At 39.8% G+C, this 11729-nt stretch overlaps 1 protein-coding gene across 2 annotated transcripts in view; it reads left to right on the forward strand.

Annotated features, from left to right (window-relative positions):
- Positions 1-9168, forward strand: part of EOGT (EGF domain specific O-linked N-acetylglucosamine transferase) — a gene marked incomplete at both ends in the record, with an annotated part of 32461 nt that extends 23293 nt beyond the window's left edge. The window contains 7 exons of one of the 2 annotated variants that reach the window (XM_084246722.1): positions 298-369; positions 516-602; positions 1017-1085; positions 4424-4485; positions 5396-5515; positions 7782-7884; positions 9022-9168. In XM_084246722.1, the coding sequence (XP_084102848.1) occupies positions 298-369; positions 516-602; positions 1017-1085; positions 4424-4485; positions 5396-5515; positions 7782-7884; positions 9022-9168 (660 nt within the window). The remainder of the gene's footprint in view (positions 1-297; positions 370-515; positions 603-1016; positions 1086-4423; positions 4486-5395; positions 5516-7781; positions 7885-9021) is intronic. The other variant, XM_084246723.1, reaches the window with a different exon arrangement.
- Between the last annotated feature and the right edge of the window lie 2561 nt (positions 9169-11729).

Below are 11729 nucleotides of genomic sequence, written 5' to 3' on the forward strand. Positions count from 1 at the left end.
TTCAGTAGATCTGCCTGTCCTGTTCCCCACTCTGTCTCTGTTGAATCCTCACATCCCCCATACTTCTGGCCTGTACCCCAGTTCTTCCATGCAAAAGTAAATAAAATAAAAAAAAAAGTAACTATTTCCCGTAACTCTTCCAAAAATATGTTATTTCATTTGAGTGGCATAGTTTGCTGTTTGAAATATTTTAATATAAAATAGAGGTTAGTTAAAATTTATTTTCTTTAACCATAAGCGCTGTTTTGGTGTGAAGGATACAAATTGTATTATCTTTTAAAATTTCTTTGATCTTAGGTATGTTTTAAGGAAGCTATTTTTTCATTACTCCCCCGCATGAGATATGGACTGTTCTATAACACCCCCCTGGTAAGTATGTTGTCTATTGTTGAAGATTCATATTAATAGAATTTACTCTTGATAAGGTTTAAAGATAACATTTATATATGACTTGAGAACATCTGAAATAGTAATGTAGACATTCATCATAATATAAATTATTATTTTTATTTTAGATATCTGGCTGTCAAAATACTGGATTATTCAGGGCATTTTCCCAACACGTACTATATAGACTGAACATCACACAAGAGGGACCCAAGGTAATGACTACATTGTGGATTCTGAGATGGGCTTGACTTTTCACGCCTAATAAAAATCAATACGACCTCTGCAGAAAAAGAAATTATCAGAAGACAGTGTTTTCTGTGTTAACATTTTCTAACTTAGAGGAATTCAAAATCAGATGTCAGCAACTTGTGAAGATAAGCTAAGCCACAGTGGAAGAATTTGCTTTTCCCCTCCTTTTGTCTTTTTAGCTTTTGTCTTCTGTAGCTAAAATGAGTGCGTTTTTTCCCCCTGACAGAACTGTGAAGGAATCAGGCCAAAAAAATAATAGTTTCTTAAATGTGTCCTTATTGAGCTTCAAGTCTGTGAAAATCACATTTTAGTTTCAGGTACTCATTCGTCTATCCAGGCATATATGGCATTATCTTGACTTTTCCTTTTGATTACAGGATGGAAAAATCCGAGTCACCATTCTTGCACGGAGCACAGAATACCGGAAGATACTAAACCAAAATGAGGTTAGTTTTTGGTATGCATCTTAAATATCATTGTATTGAATTTAACTTCTTATGATGATGTGCCTTATATTTTCACATTGCATTAAATGCTTTGGTTTGAAATCATTAGCTTTTAGAAAAAGTTTGATGGCTATGCCCACTTCATTTATTGGCTTTGAATTTCTACTTAGAAGTCACTAAACCACGGTTACCCAAACTAGCTTTGCTTTATTATAAACATTCATCTGCCCCAACTCAGTGATAACAGGAAGAAAGCTGTCTCTGAACCCTACCTTTATTGTCAGAGATTGCCAAACATTTTGTCTCTAGACAAACTAGTAACAAAAATGTGACCGTATCTTTCAGAAATGGCTGATGCAGCACTGGCAGCATCCAGCAGCAGATTAGGTTGGAAGAGACCCCATCCGTTTCATAACTATGTGTCTTAGAAACTGGTTGCCCCCTTGGGGCCTCCCTGGTGACACAGGGGTTAAAGTCTCAGCACTATCAAGCTATTGCCAGCCACTGTGACATGAGTTCAATCCCAGGCCAGGGAGCTACCCACATGGCACAGCAGACCTTTTCTGTCTCCCCGCTGCTCCTCTTAGCAGTGTATTTCAGTCCATCCGCCTGAGCATGAGTAGTTCAGAGGGATTGATATGGGGAAAACAGTAGGTGGGAGATGAGGGCCAGACTTTGATGGGTAAAATGTTTTTCTCAGATTAATTTGTATGCCTAATGGGCTGATCAAAATTGTGTAATTAGCACCTCTTCCTGAGACCCATATGGATTATGAAGGCCATGAACATATGGTGTAATGATACATTGATTGTAAGCTTTATGGATGGAAGAAATGAACAATTTGTGTATATATACTTTCTTTAAAGGAAATTAAAATGTGTCAAGTAATGCAGTGTTGGGTTAGATGGTTGGGAAACCTCATTAGCTAGCAGATCCATAGTATATATTGATAGAGTTAATTATGTGCCAGTCATATTACTCTGTGCTCCCCATGCATGTCCTCCAACTCTCTCAGGACACCCATGAGGTAGATATTTTATTATTATTCCTTTACTAGACAAGGACACTGAGTTTTAGAGGCTGAAAAATAAGCCTAGGGTCATACAGGTGTGAGCAGAGGAATGCGATGTGAGCCAAGGTATCAAGGTCCAAGCAGCTTCCTACCCAGTGTGCTCTTCTGCTCTTACAAAGAATGTCTTGGAGGAGGCTGACCAACCATGGTTCTCAGTCTGTTGTGACAGGATGGGCTAAAAACCAGCATCAAGCCACTGAGATGTCCAGTGGAGAGGCAATGCCAAAGTAAGCTAAGTGCAGCCATCGCAGTTTTTAATTCTATTTTTTTTAAGATTTATTTATTTATGCATACAAGAGCTAGGGTACAGGCCAGAGATGCGGCAGGTGAGAGATTCACCAGAGACAGAGTGGGGAGCAGAACAGGCAGACTGACTGAAATACACTACTGAGGGAAGCAGCGGGCGAGACAGGAGAGGTCTCTACCATGTGGGTAGCTCCCTGGCCGGCTGGGGTTCGAACTCATGCTGCAAAGGCTGCGGATTGCTTCATAGTGCGGTACTTAACCCCTTGTGCCAGCAGGGAGGCCCCATCCGGTTTTTAGATGTAGTCACACAGATTGCCCAAATAAGATTTTCCAAAGATGAGATTTGATAATTCCGCTACAAAGGGCCCCCAAGTGACTGCTTTCTTCCTTTGGATTGGCAATCACTTGAAAAGGCAGCAACCAGGCAGAGAAGGATGTTGGACTCTTCCTTGACTCATGAATAGGTAATAAAACCCACATGCCCTCATTTGTGATGGCTTGTGCAATGCTACCTGACCTCAGGGTTAGAACAATCGTGTCAGGAGGGATACAGCCATGTCTGTGCAGTGACTGGAAATCCCTGGAAGCACACACGTGCCGCAGGACCCTCAGAACACTTGATGGGCCTGTGTTGTTACAAGACCAGGGTCAAGCCACCTGATTAATTTCTTTTCCGGAAAGTGGAATTCTAATTGTCTATCCTCACTCCTCCAAATCCTTGATGTGAGCATGTATTTGTGGGAGTATAGAGACTATCTAGAGAGAAACTGAAATGTTATGACTCTGTGTGTGTGTGTGTGTGTGTGTGTGCTCATAATGGGAAGAAAAGGACTGGATTTTGGTCACTGCCTGTTGTTTTTTGTAAGTAGAAGAGTCAAGTACACCGGCTGAAAACACAAGTTCTGGGGTCAGGTGACCTCAATTTAATTTCAGTGCTGCCATTTTCTAGCTGGGAAATCTGGGGAAAGTTATTAAATTTCTCTAAATCTCTATTGTATCATTAATAAAGTGGGCATAGTAATAATAACACTTTCTTGGTAAGATTTTTATGAGGATTAAGTCATGTAGAGATGCCAGAGCAATTTAAGTGTTCAATCAATGTTGCTCTTGTAACCATTCTTGGTGCAGTCTTGTGTAGAACACCAGAAACAGGATATAAGTGCAGATATTCCTGAATGAGGGTGATCAGCCGTTTGGGTTTAAAATGTCGTAGTTGTGACAGACATAGAGAACCACAACTGTGTTGCTGATAATAGATTAAGTATGCTACTTTCTGTTTGTTAAAGGATGATTTTTTTTCTGTGTAGAAATACTGTAAGTGTTTTTCTGCCAAGAACCTACTATTTTGAGAAGATGAGGTCTAAAGCACTTGTGGTTTGTCTGAAATGAGATAATGGATGGGAAGAAAACCCTCAATGTAATTTCTGGAACACAGTAGTGCCCAACAAATATATGTTGAAAGTTGAAGGAGCAGCTAGCAGACAGTTCTAGTAGGACCTAACTCTTTGTGTGCCTTGTACTAGCCCATGAATCTTCTCCTATTACCCTCTCCACAACGCTGGGGTGAAGCCTCCTTCTGAATTCAACTAAGGTCAAAACAGTAGTGCTGACAGATATTTAATTCTTGAAGAATATTTCATATGAAAATAAGAAATTTTAGGGCCTCCCTGGTGGTGCAGGCGGTTGAGTGCAGTGCTGTGAAGCTGTCCACAGCCTCTGCAGTGCTGGTTCGATCCCTGCCAGCAGCAGAGCAACCCACATGGTGGGGCAGACCTCTCCTGTCTCGCCCGCTGCTCCCCTCACCAGTGTATTTCAGTCAGTTTGCCTGTTCTGTTCCCTGCTCTGTCTCTGGTGAATCCTCTCACCATCCCACACATCTGGCCTGTACCCCATTGTTGTATAAATAAATACATCTTAAAAAAAAAGAAAATAAGAAATTTTAGGACTCAGAGAAAATGTAAAACCAAAAAGAAGGAAGGAAAAGAAATTTTCAGTGACGCTGTTTTTTTTTTTCCCCTAGCTTGTAAACGCACTGAAAACAGTATCTACCTTTGAAGTCCAAATTGTCGATTACAAGTATAAGTAAGTAATAGCCCACTCTTGGTCCTTTATTTTGCTTGAATTGGGTAAATGGGATCGGGAGATCTGATTCCATTATGTCTGTCTAGAGTATTGTGTGTACGCTGGCATTTCGTCCAAGACTCCGTTCAGTGAGAATTTTGGCATTGAGTTTGCACATCTTTCACTGTCTTAAACACAAAGGACACTTGTTCAATCCCAATATGTGGGAAATTGTGTATTAGTCAGTTGTCAAGGTGGTATCTGAGGTGATTTTAGGTACACCGAGACTATATTGAATACTTTAGATTATACAAGGAGGAATTTGTTCTATTTTTCAACATCCTTTTGTTATCTTAAGGAAATACTTTTCAGTCTGATATTAGTATATCCTACCATCTCTTAAACACTTATTGATTTCACTTTTTTCATAGAGAGTAGGTCTCAGGCTTAGACCTTTGCCCTGAGATAGTATCTACCTTGATTTGAATAATAGTTTTAAGTTTGCATATATTTGTATAGTTTTGCTTATGGCATGAGCTACTGATTTTCCCATTTAGACAGCTATAACAGTCTCCTTCTAAAGTAAATGAATTTCTGGGTGCTTGCTGAAAGACATGGCATGGTAACATCTGTAAAGGTGTGACCCTATACCCCTAAATTATATATGGTATCAAAAACCAGTGTCACTGCAATAAAAAGTGGTACAAAAATAAATGCATTTAACTTTTTTAAAGGTGAAGTTACTTTAAAAATGTTAAATCATTATGTAATTAAATTATTAATTACTGTAGTCAGCTTGGAATTAGCAAAAATTCATGGTGGAATGTGACTTAAGCCAAGAAAGACATTTATTGCTATGTACCATGAACAAACTCAACTTAATACTTTCTCTCTTCTTCCCATCTGTCTTTTGTTGTTTTTCTGTTCACAGAGAACTTGGGTTTTTAGACCAGCTAAGGATCACTCACAACACTGACATATTTATTGGAATGCATGGAGCTGGTCTTACCCACTTACTTTTCCTTCCAGACTGGGCAACTGTGTTTGAATTGTAAGTATTTGGAGACATTCTTAACATTAAGACAGCATGTAGTGCTTTTTTTGCATGCTGAGGCTTTCCTTCAGAGCAACAAAAGGCTTAAGACTTGATATTTAATCATTATAGGGAAGGTATATCGTATAAGCATCTAGAAAGAAAAAAATACCTAAAGCCAAAAATGTAGAGTTTGCAGCCTGCCACTGCATTTAGCAAGCAAGCTACCTTCCTAACCCCATCTCAACATGCAATGGAACAAACCTATGATTTCCCTTACCCTAATTTGTTCCTGTGTGCTCTTCAAACAGTGAACATCTCCCTGCATCAGTGCAATTATTGTGTAAAAGCAAGCTGTTATGTCACAATGTCACACATCCATGTTTATAGCAGTACTATTCACAGTTGCAAAGATTCAGAAACAAATGTCCATCAATAGATAAACAAGCAAAATGTGATCTATGTACACACACACACACATAAACACACATCCAATGGAATATTATTCAGTCTTCAAAAGGAAATCCTATTATATGCTACAATATGGGTGAAACTTTGAGGACATGTGCTAGGTGAAATAAGCTATCCACCAAAAAGACAAATGCTGTGTCATTTCACTTATATGAGATATCTAGAGTAGTCAAACTCATAGAGTCAGAAAGTAGAATGGGAGCCCAGGAGAGGGGAACTGGTGAGAAGTTGGGAATTGATGTTTAATGGGTACAGAGTTTTAATTTTGCAAGATGGGAAAGTTCTGGAGATCAGCTAACAACAGTGAAAATATACTTAATACTACTGAACTGTTAACTTAAAAATGGTTAGGATGATACATTTTATGTTATCTATTTACTACCACAATTAAGGAGTTTCAGAAACTATGAAACTATGAAACTACTAAGAACACAGCTCCAAAACACAAGCCAGCAACTTTCCTCAGTGCTCACAGACTTCATACACAGGAAAGAGGCCCTCAAGTTGGAAATGATTGACCCAGGGGCTCCTCCTCCTTGAACTTGATGACTGGTCATGGAGTTATGGGCTTCTCTGCCTTAATAATTCTTTGGTCACCAGACCCTATCTTCAGTTCTTGACACACCAATAGTATTACTGCCACCTGACTTCCCTACTTTGCATACAAACTTCTTGATTTATGATTTCACTTTCAAAATAACTTGACTCAGTATTTAAATGAGATACTACTTAGAAAAAAGTTGTCATGAACTTCCAATGACCTGAAAAGACATTTAAATATATATGTTAGAGAAACAGATAGTTGTGGATTCTCTCTCAATACTTTATTTCTCCTAGAGATGGGGGTGGGGAGGCAGAGTGGGAATAAAGGGAGGAAGGAGAGCATAGGAGAAATGCAAGCAAGTTCAGGCATTGGAGTTTGACAGATCTGGGTTCAGTTTCTGCCTCACTAGCTGCTATTGACCTTTGGTGTGTTACCTACCCAAGTCCACGTCCATAAATACACAGCCCAGATTGTCAGGAGATAATACCTAGTTCACAGGCAGTCTGCGCTATTGGTAAAGCTCAATCTCCATTCCTTGATCCTAATCTGTGTTATAAAAGTTAAGGTAATGGGGCCTCCCACACCACCCACGGTGGTGCAGTGGTTGAGCACTGGGTTGTGAAGCTGCCCGCAGCCTCTGCAGCACCGGTTCCATCCCCGGCCGTGGGGCGAGGGTCCCACATGGTGCGCAGACCTCTCCCGCCACCCGCTGCTCCCCTCTGCAGTGTATTTCATCAGTCTGCCTGCTCTGCTCCCCGCTCTGGCTCTGGTGAATTCTCTCACCCTCCCATGCTTCTGACTGTACTTGTATAAATACATAAATAAATCTTTAAAAGTTAAGATAGTGGGCCTCCCCGGTGGCGCAGCGGTTGAGCGCTGGGTTGCGAAGCTGCCTGCAGCCTCTGCAGCACTGGTTCGATCCCCGGCCGCCAGGTGAGGGTCCCACATGGCCTCTCATGACACCCATTACTCCCCTCAGCAGTATACTTCGTCACTCTGCCTGTTCTACTCTCCACTCTCGCTCTGGTGAATTCTCTCACCCTCCAGTGTCTCTGACTATACCCAGTGTTTGTATAAATAGATAAATAAATCTTAAAAAAAAAAGTTAAGGTAGTTATAACAATATTTTTAAGAATAATCTACCTCAGTCTTATTGGCTGTTTAAAAAGCCTTTTGTTTGGAAGATGTTGGGGCATGCATTTCTTCCAAGAAATGCTCTGGGCAGAGCCTCAGAGCGCGCCTGAAGCAGGGCTATGCTTGTGTCCTCAGGTACAACTGTGAAGATGAGCGCTGCTACTTGGACCTGGCCAGGCTGAGGGGCATCCACTACATCACTTGGCGAAGGCAGAACAAAGTCTTCCCTCAAGATAAGGTAATGTTCAGGCCTCCCTGGTGGCGCAGGGGTTAAGAAGCAACCTATGAAGCTATTCGCAGCCACTGCATTATGAGTTAGATCCTCAGCCAGGGAGCTACCCATATGGTGCAGCAGACCTCTCCTGTCTCGCCCACTGCTCCCCTCAGCAGTGTATTTCAGTCAATCTGCCTGTTGTGTTCCCCGCTCTGTCTCTGGTGAATCCTCTCACCCCCCACACCTCTGGTCTGTACCCCAGTTCTTGTATGCATAAATAAATAAATCTTTTAAAAAAAGATAAGGTAATGTTCCGTGACAAAATTGACCTTATTTTACTTTTTAAGGTTATTTTTTAATTTTACTTATTTCTGCGTAGAAGAGCTGGGTGTAGGCCAGAGGTGAGGGCAGGGTTTGAAGGATTCACCAGAAACAAGAGTGGGGAGAAGAACTGGCAGATCTACTGAAATACTCTGCTGAGGGGAGCAGCGGACACGACAGGAGAGGTCTGCTGAGACATGTGGGTCATCTCCCTGGCCAGAGATCAAACTCAGGCCATAATGGTGATAGCACTGAGACTTAATCCCTAGGCTACCAGGGAGGCCCACTTATTTTCCTTTTTAATTGATTTCAAGTATCTACTTACTAATATGCAAAACTGTCATTAAACTTCAATCCAGAGAGATACTCTTCAGTGGAATAGTTTATTTCACACTGACAAATGACAAAGGAAATGAATCACTCTGTGTCTTTATGTTGATAAGACAATTTTGTGAAATTTGGGCCTAGAAAGATCTTTTGAATTATATATAGGAGGGGTCAGCAAGTTGTACAGAGCACCTGCTTGGGGGCCTGTTCTCACCCACATCTGGTTTCAAGATAAAGTTGCATTAGGCCCAGGCTCGCTTCTCTGTCTCTGTGTTTCCAGTGGCTGCGTGTGCACTTCAGGGGCAAGTTGAGTAATTGTGGCAGAGGCTGTGTGGTTCACAGAGCTGAAGAAATGTATTATCTGGCCTTTATTGAAAAAACTGGCCGGTCTCAGCCTCTGACATTGAGCGTAAATTAAAATAGCTGCTCTGGCCAAAGTAAAATAATTTCTTTCCTCTACGAAGAATCTTGTCCTCTATACTTAGAGATGTGGGTTTTGGTTTGTTTTTGCAGGGCCACCACCCAACGTTAGGGGAGCATCCAAAGTTCACCAACTACGCTTTTGATGTAGAAGAATTTATGCATCTTGTCCTTCAGGCTGCAGACCACGTATCACGACACCCAAAGTGGCCATTTAAGAAAAAGCATGATGAGCTGTAAATGTCTGAGTCTGTGTGCAGAGAGGGAGTGTTTAAATGTTCCACCAGACTCACAGTGAAATCAGTAAAATAACGTGTTATTTCTTAGCCCTCAAATGACCTTTTCTATGCCAAAACATGACTTCAGGATATTACTTATGTGTTTCATAGTTTTCAACTGTTTTATATAACTTTTGTGTCATTGCTATTTATCGAGATACTATTTTTGCACTGAAAACTGTACTTTTTATAGTTTGAAAACGGGGTGTGGGCTTGCTGGTATAGTTGAGTTTTCTTAAGGATACCAAAGTTTTCAACTTTCTTAGCTTTAGAATTTATAAATGTTTTCGTAGAGTACCTTGTGACTGGAATTCCAGAGACTTCCAACTTGTTTATGATATATATTATGATATATCTGAGTCCATTCACAATAGTTCTTTTGTTTGCCATAATTTGCTCATACCACTGTGGTAGAGAAAGGAAAAAGGCACTACACACACATACACACACACACACACACACTCAGCTAATGTGAGTCCAAGCTACTGGGTCATGTGATACATCAAGTAGTATTATGAAAGATTGTTTTACTCTATCAGAGTCCAAATTCCCACACAATTCTCTGCCATTTCTTTTTAGCACTACTAACCTGGATAAACCATACTGTTACAGTAAATTATGTTCATATATTTCATATGCAAATCACATGTCCCCAAAATGGAACAACTGCGTAATGATAAAAACAAACTAGAATATCCTCCGGGGTGATTTTGTATACCTTCTAACTGATTTCTTCTTAGCCATGGGGAGCTTTGTGTTGAATATATGTATCAAATAGTGGTTTCCATTGTGCACGTCACTGCCTAGACCACTGTGTATGTGTCTACCTCTTTTAGCATGGAAGTATTCCAACCTTTGAGTTTGCAGACTTCAAGTTACCCCAGGAAAAGAGTTTTTCCCTGTAAAGACCTAAGAAAGTGCCATTGATTAAGGAGAATATATGAAATCCCACTCTTTGAATGGGATTTGTTTCTTACTCGTCATGAACCCTCAGTCTAGTAGTCAAAAACCATGGATATATTTTACTGCAAAATGTGAAGTTTACATTGTATTAACACTTGAGTAGTCTAATCTAGAGAAAAACAATTTCTATTTTTTAAATAAGGGATTAGTAAATTACAGCAGAAGTAACTTTTTTCATGTTTTAGAATTGTAAATAAAAAGAATATACAATAGGGAAGTGACCTAAGAAATCTAAAATATTTATTATCTGACCTTTACAGAACAAGTTAGCTAACCCCTGCTTTAGGGGGTTATGAACAGTCTCCTAGACTTTAGGAATATTTATTAAAACATCTGTAAAGAAAATAGTGAATCACTGTAGCAGTAGCTTCAATTTGTATCTTAAATTGTCTAAGAAAGAATTACAACATATGAATTTTTCGATGATAGCTATCACTGCTTTTCCTTCTACAAAAACTGAGTAATTAGTGCAAAAATATTCCACAGGAAAGGAATTGGATAAGTAGTGTTGCACTTTTAGTCGGAGAGAGAGATCTGAAAAAATCACCTGAAAAAAAAAAAAAAGAGCTTCATCATTTATCTTCTTACCTCATTGAGGAAGCGTGTGGAAATGTGATCCTATAGACGAATGAAGATTTCTGAAATTGAGAACAGTTTCTTTGTAAAGCTGTTACAGTTGACTATTTTGCATTGAAAGAGGATATGTTTTATATAAGCAAGAATGTACATTTGACATTTTCTGGAATTAACTTTTAAGAGACTTTTTCATGGGAGCAAAAGAAAGTTTCCAAATTATTATAAAAATTAAATGTAAAGACTACTCTTTTTACTGATCGAGTCTTTAAAAGAGATGCATTTCATTGTTTGTACATTTTGGATAAGGCTTTGGAATAAATCTTTATATTTTATTTTAATATCAGGTCCATTTTCAAGGTTTTCCTGTGTCTTTTTTGCTCATCTGGTAGCTCCGGATTATAAAAATTAAAGTGTCTCACTGATAAACTCATGTAAACAAAAAATACACTTTACATTCATTTAGCAGCTTATTATATGATCTTTCACATAGGTTACATTGTATAAGTCTCACAAAAATCACATAAGAATGTTCCTTTTTTCATGCAAATAAAATCAGATACTGTTTAAGAGACTTCCCTGAAGATTATTGGTCTTCTGATTCCATAGCCTTCCATTCATTCACACACTTGCTTGCTCAATAAACATCAACTGAGCAACTCAGTGCCAGTTGCTATTCTAGGTTCTGGGGATACAGCCGTGAATAAAACAAAGCCCTTGCATTCTGGCAGAGGAGACAGATATTAAGCAAAATAGTCAAATATGCTGGCATATGCATGCCATGGGGAAGGCAAGGGAGGAGGGGTGTAGAGTTCTGGGGTGATGTGGGCCTGGCACACTCATGTGGTGTGTTCAGAGAGTCCTCTCCAGTAGCACTGGAGTCAGGGTTCGAAGGAGGCATGACCTGAGGCTGCGCCCTGGGGAAAACAGTTTCGGATGGAGAATTGTTTGCAGGTGGCTTATGGGGAGGGGCTGATGATCAGCATC

Source organism: Talpa europaea, assembly GCF_964194135.1.
Source record: "Talpa europaea genome assembly, chromosome: 11".
NCBI classification, from domain to species: domain Eukaryota; kingdom Metazoa; phylum Chordata; class Mammalia; order Eulipotyphla; family Talpidae; genus Talpa; species Talpa europaea.